This window comes from Gorilla gorilla, chromosome 6 (genome assembly GCF_029281585.2).
Source record: "Gorilla gorilla gorilla isolate KB3781 chromosome 6, NHGRI_mGorGor1-v2.1_pri, whole genome shotgun sequence".
Lineage (NCBI taxonomy): Eukaryota > Metazoa > Chordata > Mammalia > Primates > Hominidae > Gorilla > Gorilla gorilla.
In genome coordinates this window covers 13,549,849-13,577,800 of record NC_073230.2, presented here as the reverse complement: position 1 = coordinate 13,577,800, position 27,952 = coordinate 13,549,849, and the positions used below count along the sequence as shown (strand labels likewise).

At 53.5% G+C, this 27,952-nt stretch overlaps 1 protein-coding gene across 3 annotated transcripts; it reads left to right on the top strand.

Annotated features, from left to right (window-relative positions):
• Window positions 1–109: 109 nt before the first annotated feature.
• On the top strand, window positions 110–21,194 carry INTS15 (integrator complex subunit 15). 3 transcript variants are annotated; one of them, XM_019030644.4, is made up of 7 exons: window positions 110–1,485; window positions 2,652–2,873; window positions 5,444–5,609; window positions 10,848–11,375; window positions 14,484–14,523; window positions 19,911–19,971; window positions 20,335–21,194. In XM_019030644.4, exons 1-7 carry the CDS (start codon window positions 1,294–1,296, stop codon window positions 20,845–20,847), a joined length of 1,722 nt encoding a protein of 573 aa, XP_018886189.1. In that variant the 5' UTR covers window positions 110–1,293; the 3' UTR covers window positions 20,848–21,194. The 3 variants fall into 3 exon arrangements, with proteins under 3 accessions (XP_018886189.1, XP_004045127.1, XP_055202507.1); XM_004045079.5 differs by lacking the exon at window positions 19,911–19,971; XM_055346532.2 differs by lacking the exons at window positions 110–1,485; window positions 2,652–2,873 and adding an exon at window positions 4,475–4,804.
• Window positions 21,195–27,952: the final 6,758 nt, after the last annotated feature.

Sequence of the window (27,952 nt, the reverse complement as noted above, 5' to 3'; positions counted from 1 at the left end):
TGGCTGTTTGTTTTGATTTCTGCTGTGCTTATAAATCACTTTCGGTGGGCAAGGGAGAGGGGAAAATGGGTGTTGACTGAGGAATCCCCCTTGCTTGTCTTCTTTTGAAACCGGGCATCTCTGAAGTCCTGGTGTCAAGGGGATCAAGAGATGACTTCTCAGAGGTTCTAGGTGATGCTGAGACCTTGGTGTCACTAAACTCTGGGCATGTGGACAGGAGGGGCTTGCGGCTGTGTCTCTGACCTGTGTGATGTGCAGGAGGGTCTCATTGACTCAGCGCCTGCGCGTTGTGCCTGGCTGTGCTCTCTTTTATGCCCCCTCTATTCTCTCTCCCCCAGGGGATTTTCATCTCAACAACAGTGTCCCTCACCCAGGCCTGCCGTCCGGCCAGTATGGGCTTGTACATCAGGCACCTTCCTGCATGTGTGGCCTCCGGCCTGCCCTCCTCTGGCCACATTCAAGTCCTTTCTCACCAGTTTAAAAATTGTGAAAGTGAACTGCCACCTATTTCAGAGGAGAGATGACTGCCAGAAACGAGGTCGTGGTGCGGAAGGTCTTTGGAGTGGGAGGGCTCTCAGGTGCAGGTGGCAGGTGTTCTGCACCTTGTTAGGCCAAGGAGCCCGCAGTCAGGCCGGGAAGTGGGAGTCGGGGGCAGGGGGCCTTCCAGCCATCTTCCCCCGTACCCCCCAGCTGAGAACAGATGGAAACGTGAAGACGGGTAGCTGGGGCGGCCAGGGAACCCAAGTCCGCTGGCCGAAGCCAAAGCCCGGCACCACCCCTCATTCTTGCTGGTGGAAAGCATCGTGAAATCAACCAGCGGCAGCTCTGAACGCGACGCAGAGCCCGCGAGGGAGCCTGGGCAAGGACGGAGCGGGCCTGCACCGGCGGTTGGGCGGGCTCCGGGGGCGGGGTCCACCTGTGACTGCGGCGCGTCCCTCACCGCTCGGGCCGCCAGGGGGCGCCCTCCGGAGAGCGCGCCTAGGCCGCGGCCTGCGCTTGGCCCCTGCGGGCCGCCGTCTCCGTGCCCGGCATTCGGCCGCCGTTCGGCTGCGCGGCGGCAGCTCCCGGCGGCTCTTGGCGGCGCCGCAGTCGGACCTTCGGGCGCCTGCTGGCCGGCGGCAGCGGCGATGGCCCCCTGAGCAGGCAGGGAGCAGGCGGCTTCAGGCGGGCAAGCGGGCGGGTGCCGCAGCCCAGGCCCGGGTGGCGCCTCTTTGTTTCCACGGGTAGCGGCGCAGCCCCGGGCCCCGGGCGGAAGTGAGACGCGCTCGGCGCGGGGGCCGCGGCGGCAGCACCATGAGCGACATCCGCCACTCGCTGCTGCGCCGCGATGCGCTGAGCGCCGCCAAGGAGGTGTTGTACCACCTGGACATCTACTTCAGCAGCCAGCTGCAGAGCGCGCCGCTGCCCATCGTGGACAAGGGCCCCGTGGAGCTGCTGGAGGAGTTCGTGTTCCAGGTGCCCAAGGAGCGCAGCGCGCAGCCCAAGGTGCGGCCCGAGACGGTCGGGTTCCCGGGCCCCGCAGGCAGGCGGGCGGGCCTTTTCCCCAGCGATGCAGGGCTGTGTCAAGCCGCGGGCGCCCCATGTCCAGGAGCCCCGCGCTCGCGCTTGGCCTCGCTCCTGCAGCAGCCCCCAAACCCTTCTCCGGGTCCTGCAGTGTTGCTCAGCTGCCTGTCCAGTCTGCGGGGCGTGTGACAGCCGAGTCTTGGTGTTAAAGGGACAAACTGGTGACTGCCCGCTCCCTAGAGGTCTGTTGGGCTGTTACCGAAAGGCTCATCCTGAACCCTCCAGGAGGATGAATAATGATCTGTATGGCTTTCTTCTTACATCTTTTTCTTTTTTTTCTTTCTCTGCCTTTTTTTTTTTCGAGACAAGGTTTCACTACGTTGCCCAGGCTGGAGTGCAGTGGTGCAATCACAGATCACTACAACTTTGAACTCCTGGGCTCAAGTAATCCTCCTGCCTCATCCTTCTGAGTAGCTGGGACTCCAGGCATGCACCACCATGCCCAGCTAATTTTTGAATGTTTTTTAGAGATGGGGCCTCCCTGTGTTACCCAGGCTGGTCTCAAACTCCTGGGCTCAAGATTCTCTCTCCTTGGCCTCCAAAGTGTTGGAATTACAGGCGTGAGCCACAACGCCTGGCCTATGTGATTGTTTTCTAAGATTAACAGCAAAGATCTCCCTGAGACCTGAGCTTTACAAAGGGCGAAAAGTTCTACGGGAGCTTTACGAAGGGCGAAAAGTTCTACGGGAAGATACTGTTATTTCCTGTTTTTCTTTTTTTTTTTTTTGAGACGGAGTCTCACTCTGTCACCGGGCTGGAGTGCAGTGGTGCGATCTCGGCTCACTGCAACCTCCGCCTCCCAGGTTCAAGCGAGATTCCTGCCTAAGCCTCCTGAGTACCTGGGATTACAGGTGCGCGCCACCATGCCTGACCAGTTGTTGTATTTTTAGTAGAGATGGGGTTTCACCACGTTGGCCAGGCTGGTCTCGAACTCTTGACCTCGTGATTCACCCGCCTTGGCCTCCCAAAGTGCTGGGATTACAGGCATGAGCCACCGCGCCCCGTCTATTTCCTGTTTTCTTAATGTATGAGTTAGTAAGTACGTTACAGCCACATTTCTTAACGCTTTTCCGGGATTTATTTTGCAGAGACTGAATTCCCTTCAGGAGCTTCAACTTCTTGAAATCATGTGCAATTATTTCCAGGAGCAAACCAAGGACTCTGTTCGGCAGATTATTTTTTCATCCCTTTTCAGCCCTCAAGGGAACAAAGCGGATGACAGCCGGATGAGCTTGTTGGGAAAACTGGTCTCCATGGCGGTGGCTGTGTGTCGAATCCCGGTGTTGGAGTGTGCTGCCTCCTGGCTTCAGGTACTGCTCAAGAGAGACCCTCGGCCGGGTGCGGTGGCTCATGCCTGTAATCCCAGCACTTTGGGAAGTTGAGGTGGGCGGATCACTTGAGGTCAGGGGTTCAAGACCAGCCTGACCAACATGGTGAAATCATGTCTCTACTAAAAATGCAAAATTAGCCAGGCATGGTGTTGCATACCTGTAACCCCAGCTACTCAGGAGGCTGAGGCAGGAGAATCACATGAACCTGGGAGGCAGAGGTTGCAGTGAGCTGAGATGGTGCCATTGCACTCCAGCCTGGGTGACAGAGCAAGACTCCGTCTCAAAAAAAAAAGAGTCTCCCCTGAGAGTCTCTGAAGAGGAGTCTGCTGTTCGGAATTCTCATTTAATTAGATTTCTGGAGTGTTTTTTGTTTCTTTGTTTAAATTATTTTTTTTGGCCATGCTTAGCGGTTCACTCTTGTAATCCCAGCACTTTGGGAGGCCGAAAGGGGGCAGATCACTTGAGGTCAGGAGTTTGAGACCAGCCTGGCCAACATGGTGAAACCCTGTCTCTACTGATAATACAGAAATTAGCCAGGTGTGGTAGCACGCGCCTGTGGTCCCAGCTACTTGGGAGGCTGAGGCAGGAGAATCGTGTGAATATGGGAGGCGGAGGTTGCCGTGAGCCGAGATTGTGTCACTGCACTCCAGCCTGGGTTACAGAGTGAGACTCAGTCTCAAAAAAAAAATTTTTTTTTTTAAATTAGGGTGTGTTTTTTTTCTTTTTTTCTTTTTCTTTTTTTTTTTTTTCTGACAGGGTTTCAGTCTGTCACCCAGGGTGGAGTGCAGTGGTGCAATCTTAGCTCACTACAACCTTCGCCTCCTGGGCTCAAGTGATCGTCCTACCTCAGCCCTCCAAGTAGCTGGGAGCACAGGCGCACACCACCATGCCTGGTTAATTTTTGTATTTTTTTGTAGAGACAGGGTTTCACCATGTTGCCCAGACTGGTCACGAACTCCTGAGGTCAAGCGATCCTCGTGCCTCAGCCTCCCAAAGTGCCGGGATTATAGGCATGAGCCACTGCGCCCGGCTTAAGAATAAGATTTTAAGAGAAATTTAGCAAGTACTGCTGTAAACACACATTTTCATCATGTGGCAGTTCACTGACTCTCCTGAATCTCTTCAATGTGATAGCAGCTGTTAATTTTTACCTGTGACATCTCACCTGGGATCCTGTAGGGTACAGAAGTTGTCATTTCCTCACCTGAAGGCAGAAATGATGTTTCCTGAGTAAACTAAAGCAAGAGCTGGCAGATGTTTTATGTAGAGGGCGAGGTAGTGAACTGTCTTCGGCTTTGCGGGTCCTGTAGTCTCTTTCACAGCTACTCACCTCTTTCCTTCTAGTGCAAGAACAGCTTTAGGCAGTAGGCAAACGAATAAGCGTGATCACGTCTCAGTGAAATTTTATTAACAAAAACGGGTGGTGGGACAAATTTGGTCTGTGCGGTGGTTTTTTTTTTTTTTTTTGAGACAGAGTCTTGCTCTGTTGCCCAGGCTGGAGTGCAGTGGTGCGATCTCGGCTCGCTGCAAGCTCCGCCTCCCAGGTTCACCCTAGTCTCCTGCCTCAGCCTCTCGAGTAGCTGGGACTACAGGTGCCCACCATCAGTGGTGCCGGCCAATTTTTTTGTATTTTTAGTAGAGATGGGGTTTCACCGTGTTAGCCAGGGTGGTCTCGATCTCCTGACCTCGTGATCCTCCCGCCTCAGCCTCCCAAAGTGCTGGGATTACAGGGATGAGCCACCACACCCAGTCAGGTGGTGTTTTTCTCTTTTTTTTTTTTTTTTGAGACGGTCTTGCTCTGTTGCTCATGCTGGAGTGCAGGGGTGTGACCACGGGGCTCACTGCAGACTCAACCTTCCCAGGCCCAAGCCATCCTTCCGCCTCGGCCTCCTGAGTAGCTGGGACTACAGGTATGTGCCACCATATCTGGCTAATTTTTTCTATTTTTTATAGAGATGGATTCTTGCTGTGTTGCCCAGGCTCGTCTGGAACTGCTGGGCTCAAGTGATCCTCCTGCCTCGGCCTCCCAAAGCGTTGGGATGACAGGCATGAGCCGCCGTGCCCAGCCTGGTCAGTGGGCTTCAGATTGCCCACCCCTGCTTCAGTGTAAGCCTTTAACAATTTTTTTTTTTTTTTTTTGAGATGAAGTTTTGCTTTTGTTGGCCCAGGCTGGAGTGCAGTGGTGTGATCTTGGCTTACTGCAATCTCTGCTTCCCAGGTGTAAGCGATTCTCCTGCTTCAGCCTTCCAAGTAGCTGGGATTACAGGCATGCCCCACCATTCCCAGTTAATTTTGTATTTTTAGTAGAGACGGGTTTCACCATGCTGGCCAGGCTGGTCTCGAACTCCTGACCTCAGGTGATCACCCGCCTCGGCCTCTCAAAGTGTTGGGATTACAGATGTGAGCCACCACACTCGGCCCCATTAACATCTTTTTTTTGTCTTGGAAGTGGTTCTGCCATTTCTGGAGGTGATCACTGTCTGTGCATAGTTGCTGGTCTACTCACTCACGACATCTGTAGTTAAGTGGACTGTGTGGCTTCTTTCCAGCGGACGCCCGTGGTTTACTGTGTGAGGTTAGCCAAGGCCCTTGTAGATGACTACTGCTGTTTGGTGCCGGGATCCATTCAGACGCTGAAGCAGATATTCAGTGCCAGCCCAAGATTCTGCTGCCAGTTCATCACCTCCGTTACCGCGCTCTATGACCTGTCGTCAGGTAAACTTTAAACAGGTTATTTCTATGGAAGAAGCTTCAGTCAATGGCTAGTTTTATTTTCCACTGAATACCCAGGTGAAGTGTCCAGTGAATGCTTTGGCCGTTTTGTCTCTGAAATGTATATTTTTATTTTTAATATTTTTTGAGATGGAATCTGTTGCCCAGGCTGGAGTGCAGTGGTGTGATCTCAGCTCACTGTAACCTCCCCCTCCCAGGTTCAAGCAGTTCTCCTGCCTCAGCCTCCCGAGTAGCTAGGACTATAGCAGGCATGCGCCACTATTCCCAGCTAATTTTTTTGTGCATTTTTAGTAGAGATGGGGTTTTAATGTGTTGGCCGGGCCGATCTCAAACCCCTGATCTCAAGTGATCCACCCGCCTCGGCCTCCCAAACTGCTAGGATTATAGGCGTGCGCTACCGTGCCCAGCTGAGTTTTTATTTTTTATTTTTTGAGACAGGGTTTCACTCTGTCACCCTGGCTGGAGTGCAGAGGCGTGATCCCAGCTCACTGCAGTCTCTGCCCGCAAGGCTCAAGTGTTTCTCCTGCCTCAGCCTCTCGAGTAGTTGGGACTACAGGTGCATGCCACCATGCCTGGCTAATTTTTGTATTTTTTATAGAGACGGGGTTTCGCCATGTTGTCCAGGTTGGTCTTGAACCCTGAGCTCAAGCAGTTCTCCCTCAGCCTCCTGAGTAGTCGGGACCACAGGTTTGCAACACCATGCCTGGCTAATTTTTTATATTTTTTGTAGAGATGGAGTTTCACCGTGTTGCCCAGGGTGGTTTTGAACTCCTGGACTCAAGCAGTCCTCCCACCTCGGCCTCCTAAAATGTCGGCATTACAGGTGTGAGCCATTGCACCCAGCCTGAAATGTGTGTTTGTAATTTAGGCTAAAAGCTAAAGGTGTGGACCACCTGGACGTGTGCAGTTTGCTAAGAGGGAACTATTAGTGATACCCATTTGCCTGAGGTGCGATGGTCCAAGTGGCAGGCAGCCCAGAAAGCAAGGTCTGGTGTCTGTGAGATGTGACCCACTCCCTGGACATATGACTTGATTTTTTATCATCCCCATACTTTCTTTAATTTTTTTTACTTTTTTGGATATAGAATCTTGCTCTGTTGCACAGGCTGCTGGAATACGGTGGTGCAGTCATAGGTCACTGTAGCCTCAAAACTCCTAGGCTCAAGTGATCCTCCCACCCCAGCTTTCCAGGTCGCTGGGACTGTAGGCACACACTACCAGGCCTGGCTGACAAAACCTGCTTTTCTGCTGCTGTTTCCGATTCCTCCTCCTCTGCCCTTGGCTGTTGCTGCTCACAGGGCTGACAAATAGTCTCTTTCTCTTCCTGGTCTGATAGCCAAACGAGCACTTTGAAAGCCTTCAACAGCATCTGTTATTTTTATTCAGTCCAGTATTGGTCTCCCACCAGCCTCCTGACTATTTTTGAGCCTTCTTTTTTTTTTTTTTTTTTCTTTTTTTGAGACAGAGTCTCCCTCTGTCGCCCAGGCTAGAGTACAGTGGCATGATCTCGGCTCACTGCAACCTCCGCCACCTGGGTTTAAACAATTCTCGTGCCTCAGCCTCCTGAGTAGCTAGCTGGGACTACAGGCGCGCACCACCACGTCTGGCTAATTTTTGTATTTTTAGTAGAGATGGGGTTTCACCATACTGGCCAGGCTGGTCTCAAACTCCTGACCTCCTGATCCACCCATCTCGGCCTCCCAAAGTGCTGGGATTACAGGCGTGAGCCACTGCGCCCAGCTGAGCCTTCTTTTATCTGTCACCCTTTTTTTTTTTTTTTTTTTTTTGAGACGGAATCTCACTCTGCTGTCCAGGCTGGAGTGCAGTGGCATGATCTTGGCTCGCCACAACCTCTGCCTCCTGGGTTGAAGAGATTCTCTTCCCTCAGCCTCCCGAGTAGCTGGGATTGTAGGTGTGTGCCACCACACCTGGCTACTTTTTGTATTTTTAGTAGAGATGGGGTTTCACCATGTTGGCCAGGTTGGTCTTGAACTCCTGACCTCAGATGATCCACCCGGCTCAGTCTCCCAAAGTGCTGAGATGACAGGTGTGAGCCACTGTGCCCGGCCACCTTTTTTCTTGTTGTTAGGTTTTGTAGCTCTCTTGAGAAAGTTTGTGTGGAAATATTGTGAACATGCAAGCGCATGCCATATTCGTACGCTAATTTCTTTCTTTCTTGTTGTTTGTTTTTGGAGACAGAGTCTCGCTCTGTCGCCCAGGCTGGAGTGCAGTGGCGCGATCTCGACTCACTGCAAGCTCCGCCTCCCAGATTCAAGCGATTCTCCTGCCTCAGCCTGTAGCTGGGACTACAGGCGCCCGCCACCACACCCGGCTAATTTTTTGTGTTTTTAGTAGAGCTGGGGTTTCACTGTGTTAGCCAGGATGGTCTTGATCACCTGACCTCGTGATCCACCCGCCTCGGCCTCCCAAAGTGCTGGCATTACAGGCGTGAGCCACTGTGCCAGCTGCGTATGCTAATTTCATACTTTTCTTTTCCTAGCAGTTTCCTCGTGGAATGGGAGGCAGGTGTTGGGGAGCAGGGCCATGCTGCTGCAGTGGGATTTCCCCTCTCTCTCCTACAAAGGCTTCCTAAGAGCTGTTAACAGGTGGGAGTGGTATTCAGGTCTTTCGTCTTCCAATAGGAAAGATTTCACTGAACCCAGCTATGGTATCATAGTTGGCTTTTTGGTTTTTTTTTTGAGATGGAGTCTCACTCTGTCACCTAGGCTGGAGTGCAGTGGTGTGATCTTGGTTCATTGCAACCTCCACGTCCCAGGTTTAAGCGAGTCTCCTGCTTCAGCCTCCTGAGTAGCTGGGGCTATAGGCATGCGCCACCACGCCTGGCTAATTTTTGTATTTTTCGTGGAGTCAGGGTTTCACCCTCTTGGCCAGGCTGGTCTCAAACTCCTGACTTTAAGTGATCTCCCTGCCTCAGCCTCCCAAAGTGCTGGGATTACAGGCATGAGCCACCACACCCGACCTACCTTTTAAGTCATTGGTTATTCCAGGCCAACAAAAGCAGAAACTGGCCTTACCATGGGGAAGGGATGAGTTAGCATATGGAACAGGAAAGAATATTCAGGGAATGCCACTGCCACAGCACAGCAGATCTGAAACAGTGTTTTTCTCTTAAGCCAGTATGTCCGTTGAGATGTTGGTGATTTCTCAAGTCACTGCCACACAGCAGTGGCCCTGGAAGTCACCATCCGAATGGTGACTGAAACCGCTCTTGGGCACTTCTGGTAACAGGAGAGCATTCTTGGGGAGCCCATGTCTTCAAAGCACAAAAAGGAAGATACCCACATAATGATATCCCCCCTTTCCTGGATGGCGCTGAGAACGTGGGACTCTAGAGACCCTAACTGGGATCCTAGAGACTGAGGACTCATGAAGTGCACACGCCGACGTGTATGATGAGGGCACACCTGCACAAGTGTGCACACACACACACACATTTTCTACAGGCTGGTAGAGATGCGTCAGCTCAGATCTGAGAGGGCAGGGATACACTGGAGAGGTGGGTATGACCTGGCATTGCCCAAACAGAAACATCTCTGTGGAATCAAGAGGCTGCGCACGTGGCCAGGCGGGGTGGCTCACTCCTGTAATACCAGCACTTTGGGAGGCCGAGGTGGGCGGATCACCTGCAGTCAGGAGTTGGAGACCAGGCTGGCCAACATGGCGAAACCCCGTCTCTACTAAAAATACAAAAATTAGCCAGTGTGGTGGCAGGCGCCTATAGTCCCAGCTACTCGGGATGCTGAGACAGGAGAATCGCTTGAACCCGGGATGCAGAGTTTGCAGTGAGCTGAGATCACGCCACTGCACTCCAGCCTGGACAACAGAGTGGGACTCCATCTCAAAAAAAAAAGAAAAGGCACACAGGACAGCAGCTGCTCCCCGCTGTAGCCATCGTCTCACTGCAGTAGGTGGGCAGGGCGGTTCATACTCCAACAGTTGGCAGGAATCATCTCAGATGGTGGGCACAGCCCCAGAGAGAGGGGGCTGAGGACCCACTCCTGTGCACACAGCCAGCCTAAGGGCATTGCACACCAAGCCCCACATGCACAGTATAGCCTCCTGATTAAAAGCCAGGCTGCTGAGGTCAGATCTGGGCAATATGCTGTCTGTCTGTCTGTGTGTGTGTGTGTGTGTGTGTGTGTGTGTGTGTGTGTGTGTGTGTGTGTTTTCCTGAGGCAGGATCTCACTCTGTTGCTCAGGCTGTTGTACAGTGGGACAACCACAGCTGACTGCAACCTTCACCTCCCAGTATCAAGTGATCCTCCTACCTCAGCCTCCTGAATAGCTGGGAATATAGGTGTGCACCACCACTCCCGGCTAACTTTTAAGAATTTTTGTAGAGACTGGGTCTCACTATGTTTCCAGGGCTGGTTTCGAACTCCTGAACTCAAGTGATCCTCCCACCTTGGCCTCCCAAAGTGCTGGGATTGCAGGTGTGAGCCTGGCCCATATACTTTCGACGAGTCCTGGGGAAATCACTTGACATGACTGTGCCTCAGTTTCCTTGTGCTTTGTATGAGACTAATTGCCGGGGTGGAGGGAGGATTAAACGAGTTCGTCTGTGTAAAGCTTTGAGACCTGTGCCGGGCTCATAGGAAGCCCAGACGAAGTGTCACCATCTGTTCTCTGTCTGGGCCACAGAGCCTGCCAGGTCTCAGGGATCACATCTCTGAGGGTCGCTTAGATGAGGGTTCCAGGTTTGGGGTTGGGACGGCCCTTGGCAGCAGCCAGATGACTGACAGGACTCTGAGCTGCTCCCTGAAGGCCACCATTGCTGTCACTGCCCCATACAGGAGACACTGAGCACTGGGAGGACACGTACTCAGGGAAGGGGTGATGGTGTAGCAGTGTGGGATAGAAAAACCGTGGAATTTTATCTAAATTAACATGCAGGAGGAAATTTCTCCAAAGCATGTTGGAGTTCCAGGGAATTGTAGACTTAAGTATTTCTGCAGCCTCTCCCTTGCTCCAGGGTCCTGGGCACTGGGATGTGACAGTGACTGAGATGAGAGTCCCAGTCCCCCTGGAGTGGATGTTCTAGGAAAGGGGACAGAGAATAGCTAAGCCAGGAGGTGTGATCCGGACCATCAGGTGGGCAGTGCCATGGGCCCTGGGGTCAGGCTTCCCTCTCTCCACGTCCCCCCCCCCCCCCTTCCTCCAGGCCAAGAGCGCTCCTGACCTAATGGTCTTTGTTTGCAGATGACCTCATTCCACCTACGGACTTGCTTGAAATGATTGTCACCTGGATTTTTGAGGACCCAAGGTTGATTCTCATCACTTTTTTAAATACTCCGATTGCGGCCAATCTGCCAATAGGATTCTTAGAGCTCACCCCGCTCGTTGGATTGATCCGCTGGTGCGTGAAGGCACCCCTGGCTTATAAAAGGAAAAAGAAGCCCCCCTTATCCAATGGCCACGTCAGCAACAAGGTCACAAAGGACCCGGGTGTGGGGATGGACAGAGACTCCCACCTCTTGTACTCAAAACTCCACCTCAGCGTCCTGCAGGTGCTCATGACGCTGCAGCTGCACCTGACCGAGAAGAATCTGTATGGGCGCCTGGGGCTGATCCTCTTCGACCACATGGTCCCGCTGGTAGAGGAGATCAACAGGTTGGCGGATGAACTGAACCCCCTCAACGCCTCCCAGGAGATTGAGCTCTCGCTGGACCGGCTGGCGCAGGCTCTGCAGGTGGCCATGGCCTCAGGAGCTCTGCTGTGCACAAGAGGTGGGTGCCTCCCTGGCCCAGGTCTCCTGGTGCGGGGACACCGCCGCCCTGCAGAAGGAAGGAGGGGCTCCTGGACAGACACTGTTTTGCTTCATTTAGGACTTCTTTTCCTCCTAGTGAACACAGGGGAGGAAGGTGCCCCAGCCGTGCCCCCTGCATTCCACCCTCCCTGCTCACCCCGTCAGGGTCCTAACATCCCACAGATGGGAGGTCTCAGTGTCGCCCAGGACTGGGGACTCCTTGAGAGCCTAGATAGCTTTCCTTCCAAGGAACCCTTTTTCTTTTTTATTTTATCTTTTTTTTATTGATTTATTTATTGTGACGGAGTCTCACACTGTTGTCCAGACTGTAGTGCAGTGGCACGATCTCAACTCAGTGCAGCCTCCATCTCCTGGGTTTAAGCAATTATCCTGCATCAGCCTCCTGAATAGCTGGACTACAGGCATGCGCCACCACGCCTGGCTAATTTTTGTATTTTTAGTAGAGACAGTTGCACTATGTTGGCCAGGATGGTCACCTGGTGGCCACCTCTACCATCCAAAGTGCTGGGATTACAGGCATGAGCCACCGTGCCGTTTCTTTTTCTGTGTCCTTTTTTATTTTTATTTCTCTTTATTTATTTTTATGAGACAGGGTTTCTTGCTCTGTTGCCCAAGCTGGAGTGCAGTGGCACGATCGTAGCTCGCCACAGTCTGCAGCTCCTGAGCTCAGGCAGTCCTCCCTCAGCCACAGAGTAGCTGGGACTACAAGTGTGTACCACCACACCCAGCTAATTTTTTAAAAAGATTTTTTTAGAGTCAGAGTCTCACCATCTTGTCCAGGCTGGTTTCAAACTCTTGGACTCAAGTGATCTTCCTGCCTCAGCCTCCCAAAAGTGCTAGGATTACCACTGTGCCTGTCCTTGTCCTTTTTTATTGAGGCATAATTTATTTTTATTCATTTATTTTTTTTTGAGGTGGAGTCTTGCTTCTTTGCCCAGGCTGGAGTGCAGTGGTGCGATCTCGGCTCATTGCAACCTCCGCCTCCCGGGTTCTAGTGATTCTACCGCCTCAGCCTCCCAAGTAGCTGGGATTACAGGTATGTGCCAGCACATCTGGCTAATTTTTGTATTTTTAGTAGAGACGGGGTTTCACCCTGTTGGCCAGGATGGTTTCAAACTCCTGACCTCAAGTGATCCGCCCGCCTCAGCCTCCCAAAATGCTGGGATTACAGGCGTGAGCCACTGCGCCTGGCCTCAAGACATTATTTACACAATAAAATGACGTGGGTTAAGGGCAGGATCTGATGAGTTTTGACTAATGGTTACACTCATGTGACCACTTCCCTGTTGATAACACACAACATTCCCACTGCCTGTGGGTTTTTTGGTCTTTGTTTTGAAGATGAGGTCTTACTCTGTCACCCAGGCTAGAGGGCAGTGACACGATCATAGCTCACTGCAGCCTCAACCTCCTGGGCTCAAGTGATCTTCCCACCTCAGCCTCCTGAGTAGCTAAGACTATAGGCGTGCATCACCACACCTGGCTAATTTTTTTTTTTTTTTGAGATGGAGTCTTGCTCTGTCACCCAGGCTGGAGTGCAGTGGCGCAATCTCAGCTCACTGCAAGCGCTGCCTCCCGAGCTCACGCTATTCTCCTGCCTCAGCCTCCCAAGTAGCTGGGACTACAGGCACCCGCCACCAAGCCCGGCTAATTTTTTGTATTTTTAGTAGAGGCGGGGTTTCACCGTGTTAGCCAGGATGGTCTCGATCTGCTGACCTTGTGATCTGCCCAGCTCGGCCTCCCAAAGTGCTGGGATTATAGGCGTGAGCCACCGCGCCCGGCCCACACCTGGCTAATTTTTAAATTTTTTGTAAAAATGAAGTCTCGCTACGTTGCTCAGGCTGGTCTCAAACTCCTGGGCTCAAGCGATCCTCCCGCCTTGGCCTCCCAAAATGCTGGCATTACAGGCAGGAGCCACTGTGCCAGCCTCATGGCCTGTTTTGAGGTTCCTTCATTCTCCTGCATTTCAGTGCTTGGACTGTTGCTGGAGAATGATACAGTGCTAGTGACACGCTTAGGTTTGCTTTTCAACAACTGACTCACTCAAAAGGTTGCCTGTGGTGCCAGGGGATGGCCATGGGTTTCCCATCTTACTGCTGCTCTCAGATTGCCTTGGGTGCCTGATTGCCCAGGGAGAGCCCAGCCTCTGGGCTTTCTCCAGCCATCTGACAAATTGCCAGCAGGGTTGCCTCCTTTCCTAAGTGCCATCTTTCGTTTGCGGATGGGTTTTTTAAAGCAAAAATTGAAGACAAAGAGAACTCAGATTTTTTTTTTTTTTTTCGAGATGGGGTCTCACTCTGTCGCCCAGGCTAGAGTGTGGTGCCGCAGTCTCGGCTCACTGCAACCTCCTGTTCCTGGGTTCCAGCAGTTCTGCCTCAGCCTCCCAGGTTGCTGGGATTACAGGCATGCGCCACCACGCCCGGCTAATTTTGTATTTTTAGTAGAGATGGGGTTTCTCTATGTTGGTCAGGCTGGTCTTGAATTCCCGACCTCAGGTGATCCACACATCTCGGCCTCCCAAAGTGCTGGGATTACAGGCATGACCCACTGCAACCGGCCAGGGGACAGGTTTTTTAAAGCAAAAATTGAAGACAAGGAGAACTCAGATTCTTCTTTTTTCTTTTTTTTTTTTTTTTTTTTCGAGACAGGGTCTCACTCTGTTGCCCAGTCTGGAGTGCAGTGGTGTGATCTCGGCTTACTGCAACCTCCCTCTCCCAGGTTCAAGCAATTCTCCTGCCTCAGCCGCCTGAGTAGCTGGGATTACAGGTGCCCACCACAACTCCTGACTAATTTTTGTATTTTTAGTAGAGATGGGGTTTCACCATGTTGGTCAGGCTGGTCTCAAACTCCTGACCTCGGGTGATCCACCCGCCTCAGCCTCCCAAAGTGCTGGGAATACAGGCGTGAGCCACTGCGCCCGTCTAGAACTCAGTTTCTAAGTGACACTAGGGAAATGTAGTATGAGGCACTCTTGCTGTCTTGCTAGCATCCTTGCAAAGAACGTCAGTGTGTATTTCACTGTGTTATCTCCAGTATGTTCATTAATCTTATATCTCCTTAATTGCAGATGACCTGAGAACCCTGTGCTCCAGGCTGCCCCATAATAAGTAAGTATCCTCAGGACTCCTAGCTGGGCCAGCTTGCTGGAGCAGGGTGGAGGGAGGCAAGACAGGGCGAACCCCTTTGTCCTGGGTTCTTTGGGGAGAGCCCGGTAAGGACATGATGATAAGTGGAGCATCAGATAACGCACGTGAACAGAACTCAAGTAGAAAGTAAACCTGAAAGATGGTCATCTTGCTGGTAGTCTGTGAAAGAGGCCAGTCCCTGTATCACTGAAAGCTCCCTAGTGAAGGTGCACCTGTTGAGTGGTGGGTGTGGCGCAGGGGGCCCTCTGTTGGTGGCACTGTGAACTGCACAGCCCTTTGGGAAGTCTCGCAGAGCCACAGCCCTAGAGCACTGTACGTTTGTTAGGCTAGCTGCCAGCGCTTGGCCATCAGGCAGCATGGACCTGGGTTCTGGGCACGGCCCTGTCTGGGATTGGCTGTGACACTTAGGAAGTCTCTTGACCTGTCTCTATGCCTCAGCTTACCCCCTTGTAAAATGGGGGTGATACTGTTCCCTGACTCACAGGGCGGTAGTGAGGATGAGACCCAGTGGTGTTTGTGAATTTCTCATCCTACTCCTTGCCACATGGAGACCTCCACAAACGCAGTCATCAGGTGAAAAGTGGGAACTGTGGTCAGATTCTGGAGAGAATCCGGGCCTTGCCGCTTCCAAAAGTCCATATGTCCTTGGGCAGCTTCCCTGCCTTCTGCCTGAAGTCCTCATGTGTAAAATCAAGAAAACCACGGGACCTGCCTCATGTCCCTCTTGCCTACCCCAGCTTCTCACCGTAAGATTTTTGTGAGGATTAAATGAGTGAAAACAGGCCAGGGCTGGGGTGTGGTGGCTCACGCCTGTAATCCCAGCACTTTGGGAAGCTGAGGCAGGTGGATCACCTGAGGTCAGGATGTTCGAGACCAGCCTGGTCAACATGGTGAAACCCCGTCTCTACTTAAAATACAAAAATTAGCCGGGCGTGGTGGTGCGCACCTGTAATCCCGGCTACTCGGGAGGCTGAGGCAGGAGAATCGCTTGAACCCGGAAGGTGGAGGTTTCAGTGAGCTAAGAGCATGGCACTGCACTCCAGCTTGGGCAACAGAGTGAAACTCTGTCAAAAAATAAAAAAAAATAAAAAGGCCAGATGTGGTGGCTCATACCTGTAATCCTAGCACTTTGGGAGAACGAGGCAGGTGGATCACTTGTGGTCAGGAGTTTGAGACCAGCCTGGCCAACATGGTGAAACCCCATCTCTACTAAAAATACAAAATTAGCCAGGTGTGGTGGCATGCACCTGTAATCACAGCTACTTGGGAGGCTGAGGCTGGAGAACCACTTGAACCTAGGAGGCGGAGTTTGCAGTGAGCTGAGGTCGTGCCACTGCACTCCATCCTGCGTGACAGAGCCAGACTCTGTCTCACAAAAACAAAAAGGCTGGGCACGGCTCACAACTGTAATCCCAGCACTTTGGGAGGCCAAGGTGGGCGGATCACCTGAGGTCAGGAGTTTGAGTCCAACTTGGCCAACATGGTGAAACTCCATCTCTACTAAAAATACAAAAGTTAGCCAGGTATGGTGGCGGGTGCCTGTAATCCCAGCTACTTGGGAGGCTGAGGCAGGACAATTGCTTGAACCCAGGAAGCAGAAGTTGCAGTGAGCCAAGACCGCAGCATTGCGTTCCAGCCTGGGCAATAAGAGCAAAATTCCGTTTCAAAAAAAAAATTGGCCAAATATGGTGGCATGCATCTGTAATCCCAGCTTTTCGGGCGGCTGACACAAGGATTGTTTGAGCCCAGGAGTTTGAGGCTGCACTGAGTTGTGATCGCGACTGTACTACCTGGGCAACAGAGCAAGACCCTGTCTCTTAAAAAAAAAAGAAAAAGTGAAAACACAGAATGAACTTAAACTAGTACTTGGCCTGTAGTGAATATCTAATAAGTGTCAGCTGCTTTTTTTCTTTTTGAGACAGTCTTGCTTTGTTGCAGAGGCTGGAGTGCAGTGGCACGATCTCGGCTCACTGCAAGCCTCTGCGTCCTGGGCTCAAGCCATCCTCCCACCTCAGCCTCCCAAGTAGCTGGGACTACAGGTGTGCACCACCACAGCAGGCTGATTTTTGTATGCACAAAAAATGTTTCATACCGATGCAGTTACTAACTAGCAAAGAACTGGAAACAACCTGTCCTACAGCGAGGTGATACTTAGTAAATGAGTTGTGATACCTCAGGAGGATGGAACATTATGCATCTCCTAAAAATAGTAACTGACTGCTGGGGAGGAAATGTTGATAGTGGAAAGCAGAACTCCTGTGCACATGGACAGGGTTTATAGAAATGACAAAGTGAGCTTGATGGGGTTAGTAATGTTCTTCCTTCGGAGCCCTCACACTGGTCTTTAGCAAGGAGAAGCAGGCTTCCAAGGCAGGTGTTGGCGAGCAGTGTGGACAGAGGGTCAGTGAGTGGCTCGGCAGCCCTGGGGGTGCACACAGCCTCAGCCTGGCCCAGTGGCTGTGTCAGGTCCAGCAGCAGAGCGCTGGGCAGCGCTCGCAGGCTGAGACAGAAACATGCATAACTCGAGTCCAGTGTTCAGCCGGATGCTGGTACACAGCCTGCAGAGGAACCGCATCCTTGTGTGGGGGTTGGGGACTCCCATCCGTGCCACACTCACTCTGCCAGGTTCTGCGAGGGAGGAGCCAGGGCAGGTGTCTGGATGGGCACAAAGCCTGAGGGGGCAGAAGGGAACAGTCTCTGGGATAAGACTGTCCTGCCTGAGGTGTCAAAACAGCAGCACAGACAAATCAGAGGGCCACCTCTCCCAGGGGCCCACACTCTTCCTCTCCTCTTTTTCTTTTTCTCTTTGTTTTTTTTTTTTGTTTTGTTTTTTTGAGACAGAGTCTCATTGTGTCACCCAGGCTAGAGTGCAGTGGTCTGATATCAGCTCACTGCAACCTCCGCGTCCTGGATTCAAGCGATTCTCCTGCCTCAACCTCCTGAGTAGCTGGGACTACAGGTACCTGCCACCACGCCTAATTTTTGTATTTTTAGTAGAGACAGGGTTTCACCATGTTGGCCAGGCTGGTCTCGAACTCCTGACCTCAAGTGATCTGCATGTCTCGGCCTCCCAGAGTGCTGGGATTACAGGCATGAGCCACTGTACCTGGCCTCTTTTTCCTTTTTTTGGTCTGGGTTCTAGAAGTTTCCACAGCATCGAAGGACATTGTTGGTATCAGCTGGCACCTTTCCCCTCCTGCAGGAATCCCTTTGTGATAGTTCCCTTCTTTGTCCACCGCTTTTATTTAACATTTTAATGTTTTCTTCAGGGAATTAAAAAGACAGCAGGATACAAATCCTGTGTATCATCCGAGTCTTATAACTAGGGGTCCGCATTAGAGCCCCCCAGAACTAATCAGCAGTCCCCTGCTGGTCCTGCCCCAGAGACTCTTGACTCCATCCCTTCCAAGGAGCTGGTGGCTGCCTCTTCTGACGCAGATTTGGGGAGCCGTGACCTCCCGGGGCAGGCCTGGCACTGCTGTTGGGGAAGGACAGGGGGTCGCCTGGAATACCTCCTACATTTCTTTTCTTTCTTTCTTTTTTTTTTTTTTTGAGATAGAGTCTCGCTCTGTCACCCAGGCTGGAGTGCAGTGGTGTGATCTCGGCTCACTGCAACCTCTGCCTCGCGGGTTCAAGCAATTCTCCTGCCTCAGCCTCCCGGATAGCTGGGATTACAGACAACTGCCACCACGCCCAGCTAATTTTTGTATTTTTAATAGAGACGGGTTTTCGCCATGTTGGCCAGGCTGGCCTCGAACTCCTGACCTCAGGTGATCCGCCTGCCTCGGCATCCAAAAGTGCTGGTATTACAGGTGTGAGCCACCACGCCTGGCCTACCTCTTAGATTTCTGACAGTCTCTGTGTTCATCGTGTTTCCAAATAGACTGGAAACTTCTTGAAGTGCTTTCTATCTCCGGCAGGGTGTGTACAGGTTCAAATCATCACATGACCGAAATTTGGCCTCTGCAATACTCTGCAGTACCTCCTCCTTGGGTTCGTTAATCTCTTGCTATATTACATACCCAGGGTTATTTAATAGTAGTAACAGAAAGAAAGGGGGCTCAGAAGAACTTTGGGCACCAAATGCACCAGCCCTCCACATACCCTCTGTTTACTGCCTGAGCCCCTCCTGGCCCAAGCCTTTGTACTAGGGAGCTTGGGGGTTCAGTCTGTGACAGACCAGCCCCTTGATGGAGCATGGGGGAGTAGACAGCAGGCAGGGCCGTGGCTGGGAAAACGGGTTGTTGTGGGACCCAGTTAGGACAATATGCAGGGACGGAGCCTTGGCTAAGTGACGGGGTGTGAGTAGAACCCGGCAGGCTGGCCTTGGTGTTAGGAGAGACCAGTGCAGGCGCTGCAGACACAGGACCCAGCCGGAGCAAGATCCGGCAGGTCAGGAGTGGGGGGGCAGAGCCCGTCTGTCTGCAGCAGAAGCTTCCGACGGGGGAAGCAAGGGGAAGGCAGGGTAGGGAGGAGGCGTGGGACCTGAAGCTGGGAAGGGCCCCAGAGGGGCTTTTTTTTTTTTCTTTGAGACAGGGACTCACACTGGCTCCCAGGCTGGAGTGCAGTGGCACAATTATGGCTCATGGCTCACTGCAGCCTTGAACTTCTGAACTCAAGCAATCCTCCTGCCTCAGCCTCCCGAGTAGCTGGGACTGAAGGTGTGCACCACCACGCCCAGCTAATTTTTAGTTTATTTTCTGTAGAGATAGGGTCTCACTGTATTGTTCCGTCTGGTCTTGAACTCCTGGCGTCAAGCAGTCGGCCTCCAAAAGTGCTGGCATTACAGGCGTGAGCCACCAGACCCGGCCAAGAGAGGTTCTGACTGGGGAGAACCCATGGGGAGTTGGTCGTTTCCGGCTGACACAGAGGGGGCAGCCCTCGCCTCGGCTCGGGGAGCTGGGGGTGATGAGCCAAGCCAGGGAGTTCTGGGGGGTTGGGGGATCATCCTGGGGAGGGCGTGGTTAGAAGGCAAGGGCCGTGAGAAACTCTTTCAGGAGTCTGGGAAGGGACCCAGCGTTGGAAAGCCACGTTGAATTTGCTGGGAGGAGGATTCCAGGAAGTGCGGGCCGTGGTTGTGCTGTACCACCAGGACGGGAGGTCCAGGCCTCTGGGGCCCAGAGGCCTTGGTGGGAGCGCGGTGGCGGATGGGGAGACCGTGCTTGCAGCTGTTCTCGGAGCCCCGGTGCTGGGTGCTGGGCGGGGTGGGTGCCCAAGAGTGGGGGCGTCTGAAGCTGAGGCTGCGCGGGGCGGGGTGGGAGGTGGGTGGGTCCCGGAGGTCTGTAAGGGCTGGGTCCAGGCCTGGGCCGTCCCCGAGGGGGCCGCACCGGACTCATTCTGAATTTCAGGACTCTGAATTTCGGGGTCGTTTGCAAGGCCAGCTTCCTGGGGCTTCTGCTTGGAATTCAGGTAGGGCGCGGTCATTCTCGGCTCTGAGGAGACTGTGGCCAGCTGTTCTGTGTGTCCCAGCGCAGCAGAGAGCCGCAGAGGCTGACGTGGAGGCCACCTGTGTGGGCTGCGCGCCCGGGAGTGGTGCGGCCGGAGCTCCGTGGGCCACAGGCCCCGTGCAGAGCCCACTCCCACGCATCCTCGCCTGTGGGGTCCTGGCTCTGCCACTGCTTCTCCGTGTCCACCGCCTGGACCCCCGGGTGGTCCGTGCCTGTGTCGGTGCCTCTCCCGGGCGGGGTGCGGGGGGGACGGGGTCAGCCTACCGTGCGCACCTGCGGAGTCCCCGGAGCCCGCCCGCGCTGACGCTTCTCCTTGTGTTCGCAGCCTCCTCCAGCTGGTGATCTCGGGTCCCGTGCAGCAGTCGCCTCACGCCGCGCTCCCCCCGGGGTTCTACCCCCACATCCACACGCCCCCGCTGGGCTACGGGGCCGTCCCGGCCCACCCCGCCGCCCACCCCGCCCTGCCCACGCACCCCGGGCACACCTTCATCTCGGGCGTGACCTTTCCCTTCAGGCCCATCCGCTAGGCTGGCCCGCGTGTGCCTTCTGCGCCCTCGCTGGACTAAGCCTTTCGAGATGGAAGGGGTGGCCGGACTCCCAGAAGAGAACCTCGGGGAAGGGATCGGGCAGCCCCTCCCCGCCGGCAGAACCGTCTTGGTGTCACGGAGTCCAGGTGCTTCCCACCCGGTCGCATTCATTGACATGCAGATTGGATGGTGAAGGGAAGAGTCCAGCCTCTGCCGAGAGCCTGCTGCGTGCATTTTTAAAAGATGCGGATCCTGGGAGCCTCTGTTCTCTGCGCATTTCAGACGCACAGCCTGTGTGGCGAGGAGTGTGACGGCAGGAGCCCCGGGTGCAAGCCCGTGTGTCTGGCCTCTTTCCTCGTGAAGACGATGTGTCCCCGCCAGAAAAAGTGGGCTCCTTCTGCAGCCCCGTGAGCTGAGCCCAGGCTGCGTAGTGACCACAAGCTTATGTGCAGCACTGCTCAGGGAGGCTGTCAGGAATTCCCCTCACCTCGGAAAGGAACTTCTCAGTTTTATTGGGGGTGTCTAAATTTTCCTTTCATATGTTCAAATACATTTTTCTAAACAGTCATGTAGAATGTTTTCCATAAAATATGTATTCCATAAAATACATTTATGGAATGTATTTTTAACAGCTTCATAAATATTGCTTCCAACTGCAGGTATTTTCTTCCCAATCTCTCTTTTTTTTTATTTAGACAGAGTCTCACTCTATTGTCCAGGCTGGAGTGCAGTGGCATGATCTCGGCTCACTGTGACCTCCGCCTCCCGGGTTCAATTGATTGTGGCGCCTCAGCCTCCCCAGTAGCTGGAACTACAGGTGCACGCCACAACGCCCGGCTGATGTTTTGTATTTTTTAGAGATGGGGTCTTGCTAGGTTGCCCAGGCTGGTTTTTAACACTTGAGCTCAAGTGATCCGCCCACCTTGGCCTCTCAAAGTGCTGGGATTACAGGTGTAAGCCACTGCACCTGGCCTCCTTCCCAATCTCTTATGATCGTCGTAGTTTTTAGTCATTTCTTTTGACGGAAACAGCTTGGACACCTATGTTCCCAGCTAAGCCAGGCAGCTGAGGTCAGCAGGCATAGAGTGCTCCAGGTCTTTTTTTTTTTTTTTTTAAAGACAGGATTTCACTCTGTCACCCAGGCTGGAGTGCAGTGGTGTGATCTCAGCTCACTGCAACCTCCACCTCCCAGGTTCAAGCGATTCTTCTGCCTCAGACTCCCAAGTAGCTGGGATTACAGGCGCCCACCACCACGCCTCGCTAATTTTTGTATTTTTAGTAGAGACAGGATTTCACCATGGTGGCCAGGCTGGTCTCGAACTCCTGACCTCAGGTGATCCGCCAGCCTCGACTTCCCAAAGTGCTGGGATTACAGGCGTGAGCCACTGTGCCCAGCCTGCTTCAGGTCTATTTGCTTTGGGTCACATTTCTTCCCTCAGGTACAAAACACAGCCGTCGGGGATCTTTTTCTTACTGAAAAGGGAAGGTGTCTGCTTGGAGTCCTCCCTTAACTGACTTCAGGAGGAAGGAAAGATCAGGAACCATGTCACTGGCTCTCCTAGCCTGAAGTGAGAGACAGCAAACATGGAGCACTGAAAGATGGAGCTTACCTTGCAGGGATGAAATTTAACCTCCTGGGGCCGGGCGCAGTGGCTCAGGCTTGTAATCCCAGCACTTTGGGAGGCCAAGGTGGGCGGATCACTTGCGGCCAGGAGTTTGAGACCAGCTTTAGCAACATGGTGAAATTCCGTCTCTACTAAAAATACAAAAATTAGCTGGACGTGGTGGTGTGCGCCTGTAAAATCCCAGGTACTCAGGAGGCTGAGGCAGGAGAATCGCTTGAACCCAGGAGGCAGAGGCTGCAGTGAGCCAAGGTTGTGCCACTGCATGCCAGCCTGGGTGACAGTGAAATTCTGTTTCAAAAGAGAGAAAATTGGCTGGGCGCAGTGGCTCATGCCTGTAATCCCAGCACTGTGGAAGGCCGAGGTGGGCAGATCACCTGAGGTCAGGAGTTCAAGACCAGCCTGGCCAACATGGTGAAACCCCGTCTCTACTGAAAATACAAAAATTAGCCAGGTGTGATGATGTGCACCTGTAGTCCCAGCTACTCAGGAGGCTGAGGCAGGAGAATCACTTGAACCCCAATTGCTTGTTGTTTTGACACAGAGTCTCACTCTGTCACCAGGCTGGTGTGCAGTAGTGTCATCTTGGCTCACTGCAACCTCCACCTGCTGGGTTCAAGTGATTCTCCTGCCTCAGCCTACCAAGTAGCTGGGACTATAGGCACCTGCCACCACGTCCAGCTAATTTTTGTATTTTTAGTAGAGACAGAGTTTCACTATGTTGGCCAGGATGGTCTCGATCTCTTGACCTCGTGATCCACCCGCCTCGGCCTCCCAAAGTGCTGGGATTACAGGCGTGAGCCACCGTTCCTGGCTGATTATTTTCATGCAACACACTTCCCTGTCCTGGCACGGTTGATGGCATTTATTGAGTGTTTGACCTGAAGAGTGACAACCGACATTTGCACACTAGACCACTGCCAATGCATGCTTTCTGTTTTTTTAAATTGTATTATTTTTATTTTCCTTTTTGTTCTATTCAGAGAATGCAAGCATTTCTAGGGAAGGACTCTTGAGAACGTGCTCCATTAAAATGAAGGGCAGCATCATCGATGCTCACTGCAGCATTAATCTCGGTGTTTCTCCCTAGTCTGCTGCTCCTCCCCAGAACAGAATCCAAATCTTTTCCATCATCTCCAGGAGGAGACAAACTTCCTGCAGCCCCACAGCTGCCGTCTGGGAGCAGCTCTAAGTCTGTCTTATTCCACTCCCTTTCAAGGCACCTGCTCCTGGCCCACCAGCTTTTCTTCTCAGGCGCAAAGGATCAAGAATCAAAATGGCACTGGACTTCTCTACTAGCAACTCTGGAAGCTAGAAGACAATGAAACTGTTAGTTGCACCACGGCACTCCAGCCTAGGAGACAGTGAGATTCTGTCTTGGAAAAAAAAAAAAGTGTCTTTAACATTCTGAGGGGAAACAATTGCCAATCTATAATCTATAGCTGAGACAGGGCTGGGCACAGTGGCTCACACCTGTAATCCCAGCACTTTGGGAGGCCGAGGCAGGTGGATCATGGGGTCAGTTCAAGACCAGCCTGGTCAACATGGCAAAATCCCATCTCTACTAAAAATACAAAAATTAGCTGGGTGTGGTGGTAGGCACCTGTAATCCCAGCTATTCAGGAGGGTGAGGCAGGAGAATCACTTGAACCTGGGAGGTGGAGGTTGCACTGAGCTGAGATTGCGCAACTGCACTCCAGCCTGGGCAACAGAGCAAGACTCTGTCTCAAAAAAAAAAAAAAAAAAAAAAAAAGGAAAAGCTGAGACAGGAAGATCACTTGAACCCAGGAGTTCAAGGCCGCAGTGAGCCATGATGGCACGACTGCACTCCAGCCTGGGTAACAGCAAGATCCTGACTCAAAAAATAAGAAAGAGACAGACATGGTGTGAGAACAGGGATTACTATGAGGGTAACAAAGGCAAGTCCCGGAAGGACAGTGGTGGAGGGGGGGTCCCAGGTTGACAGTGGGCAGCAGCTCCGACAGCAGCCTGCCCAGTGTGGGTCCGCAGGGAGGAAGCCCCTGAAGAAACACCCCTGGGAAACAGTGAAGCAAATACCTTCCTGACCAGATTGACTACGTGGAAAGTTTAGCTGGGAGGTATTTATAGCTCCAAAGGAGGATGTGGGAAGGCTTACTAAAAGATTCTAGCTGGGGCCGGGCATGCTGACTTATGCCTGTAATCCCCGCACTTTGGGAGGCCAAGGCAGGTGGATCACTTGAGGTCAGGAGTTCGAGACCAGCCTGGCCAACATGGTGATACCCTGTCTCTACTAAAAATACAAAAATTAGCCATGTGTGGTGGCTTGTGCCTGTAATCCCAGCTACTCAGGAGGCTGAGACAGGAGAATCGGTTGAACCCGGGAGGTGGCGGTTGTGGTGAGCCAAGATCAAGCCATTGTACTCCCCCCGGGAAACAAGAGTGAAACTCCATCTAAAAAAAAAAGATTCTAGCCCAGGCCGGGCATGCTGGCTTACGCCTGTAATGCAAGCACTTTGGGAGGCTGAGGCGGGTGGATGACATGAGGTCAGGTGTTTGAGACCAGCCTGGCCAACATGGTGAAACCCCGTCTGTACTAAAAATACAAAAATTAGCCAGGCGTGGTGGCACATACCTGTAGTTCCCAGCTACTCGGGAGGCTAAGGGAGGAGAGTCACTTCAGCCTGGGAGGCAGAGGTTGCAGTGAGCTGAGATTGTGCCACTGCACTCCAGCCTGGGTGACAGAGCAAGACTCCATCTCTAAATAAATAAAATAGCTGGGTGCAGTGGCTCATGCCTGTTAATCCTAGCACTTAAATTAGCCTGGTGTGGTGGTGCATCCCTGTAGTCCTAGCTACTTGGGAGGCTGAGGTGGGAGGATCACCTGAGCCTGGGAAGTTGAGGCTGCAGTGAGCTGTGATTGTGCCACTGCACTCTAGCCTGGGCAATGGGAGTGAGACCCTGTCTCAAAAACAAACAACAAAAAGCTCAGTGGGAGGAACTGTGTGTGTACTGGGTGGGACCCCTCTCTGGTGGCACAGGTGAGTAACGAGCCTAGGGGAGGGGAGCAGAGCTTGCAAGGTGTCAAGGGGCCAAGAGGAAGGTGAACCAAGCTGTTTCTCCCTGGACAGCATGGCAGAAGTGTCCAGTGCTGCCCAGAGGCCAAATATGATGAGGGTTTAGTGACGTGGACGTTGCTGGTGACGTCACGGGGAGTTGTCTGGCTGCAGTGAGGCCAGGTCAGAGAGGAGAAGGTGGGATGGGCAGATGGGGATATGGCAAAGGAAGGTTGGTTGTCAAGGGCAGGAGAGAGAAGTGGGTAGCTTTTTTATATTTTACAGACAGAGTCTTTTTTTTTTTTTTGAGACGGAGTCTCACACTGTCGCCAGGCCGGAGTGCAGTGGCGTGATCTCGGCTCACTGCAGCCTCTGCCTCCTGGGTTCAAGTGATTTTCCTGCCTCAGCCTCCTGAGTAGCTGGGACTACAGCATGCGCCACCACGCCAAACTATATATATATATATATTTTGTATTTTTATTAGAGACAGGGTTTCACCATGTCGGCAAGGATGGTCTCTATCTCTTGACCTCATAATCTGCCCACCTTAGCCTCCCAAAATGCTAGGATTACAGGCGTGAGCCACTGCGCCCGGCCAGCAGACAGTCTTGCTCTGTCGCCAAGGCTGGAGTGCAGTGGCATGATCATGCCTCACTGCAGCCTCCAAAGCCAGGGCTCACACGATTCTCCTGCCTTGGCCTCCCAAAGTGCTGGGATTACAAGCATAAACCACTGCGCCTGGCCTGGGTAGCATGTTTTTAAGATGGCAGAGCCCTGAGGATGTGTAAATCCTGTCAGAAAGAAGCCAGCGGAGGGAGAGGATAAAGACCTGAGGAGGGAGGGGCTCCTCAGGGCATGAGGTCTTGCAGGAGGCTAGAAGAGGCAGGTGCACACCTGCTCTGATCTTAAACTCCTGCCCATATCCTCCTCACCTTATCTGCTCGTCCTTATCCTGCCTAGCAGGCTGTCATCTCCACTTCACAGATGCAAGGCAGTCATTTGCCTGCAGTTACCTGGCTGCAAAAGGTCCCATGACCCTAGATGACTCTGTCTCCAAAGCCAGGCTCTTGCTGCACTTTTTCTAGCCTGGGGCAGAAGCCACCAGAGTGCAGGCTTTTCAGGCAAGGGCCAGAGAGGAAGCCTCAAACTCCAGTGCCTGTGGGGGCCAGAGAGATTCCCAAAACAGGACAAGGTGGCCACCTGTGCCACAGCACTGTGAGCCCAGGGACAGGAGGAAGGGAGGGGGCTGTAAACCCTGAGGGCTCTTGTCCCCCACCAGGGGGGCATTCCTGCTGCACCCCAGGAGCACCTCCCAGATTCAAGCGATTCTCCTGCCTCAGCCTCCGGAGTAGCTGGGGTTACAGGCATGTGCCACCATGCCCGGCCAATTTTGTATCTTTAGTAGAGATGGGGTTTCTCCGTGTTGGCCAGGCTGGTCTCCAACTCCAGACCTCAGGTGACCCGCCCGCCTCGGCCTCCCAAAGTGCTGGGATTATAGGCGTGAGCCACCGCGCCCAGCGTGTTTGCTTGTTTTTAGATGGAGACAGGGTCTCCCTCTATCACCCAGGCTGGGGTGCAGTGGCGTGATCATAGTTCACTGCAGCCTCGACCTCCTCCCGGGCTCAAGTGGTCCACCCACCTTGGCCTCCAAAGTAGTTGGGATTACAGGCTACTTTTTAGCAGCCCAGCGAATTTTTTAAAAACCTCTTTTGTAGAGATGGGGTCTTGCTATGTTGACTAGGCTGGTCTCAAACTACCAGCCTCAAGTGATCCTCCCAAAGTGCTGGGTTTATAGGCGTGAAGTACCATGCCCTGCCCCCAGATCTTTGGGTTTTTCTAAAGAATTTGAGCATCCCAATTTGAATTTGAATTCTCCAGGTTAGAGAGGTTTGTGCACCGAGAACAGGAAAGTTAGGTGGTGCAACATTAAGACGGGGTTAGGGAAGGCCTCCCTTGGAGAAGACCCCTGACCCAGGCAGGAATCCACTTGCCAAGTAGGGAAAGAGGAGAGGAGAGGGTGAGGGAGGTGGGAGGCCTGACCACCAGCCTTGTGGTCAGCGAAAGGCCGCAGGGGCGCTGGGCGGGAGGATTCCAGCTCTGCCAGTTCTCCACGGTGGCCTCATTTGATCTATGCAGGTCACAGTCCCTGATCGGGGGAGGGAGGCACACACTCCCTACTGGCCTGCCCTCCCCAGCCCAGGGGTCCAGGAGGAGGGCTCCACGGTGCGGACCGGGGTGGCCTCTCCAGGGCCTGCTCGGGCCGGGCCCGGATGGCGCCTACTCCCTCTCCGAGTGCCATCGAATTGAGTGCTAATTAGCCACAATTTGCACCCCCGGCAGGGGCGCCCCGAGGCCACGCCTGCCCTCTAGGGGGTGGCAGGGATCGGGTTGGGTACCCCCCACCCAGACACCCAGGCAGTGACAGTCGCCAACCCCGTGGCGCGAGGACACGCGCAGCAGGGATGCGGCACAGCGCGCGCTGCGCTCGGCACCGGCCAGCCCGGGACGCCCCAGGGGCCGCCGCATCGTGTCCCCCGGGCCGGGTGAGTGGCCGGGCCGGGAAGGGTTAAGCCCACCGAGCTGCGGCTGCCTAGAGCGGCGGCGGCGGCGGCGGCGGCGGCGGCGGCGGGGGCCGGGGCGCGGGGGCGCGGCGGGCGGGCAGGGGTGGGGGACAGGATGCGGATGCCGGGGGGACTTCCTGTGCCGGCCCCTGCGCCCCCGCCCCCGGCCCGGCCAGCGGCCCGCACGGACGCACTCCC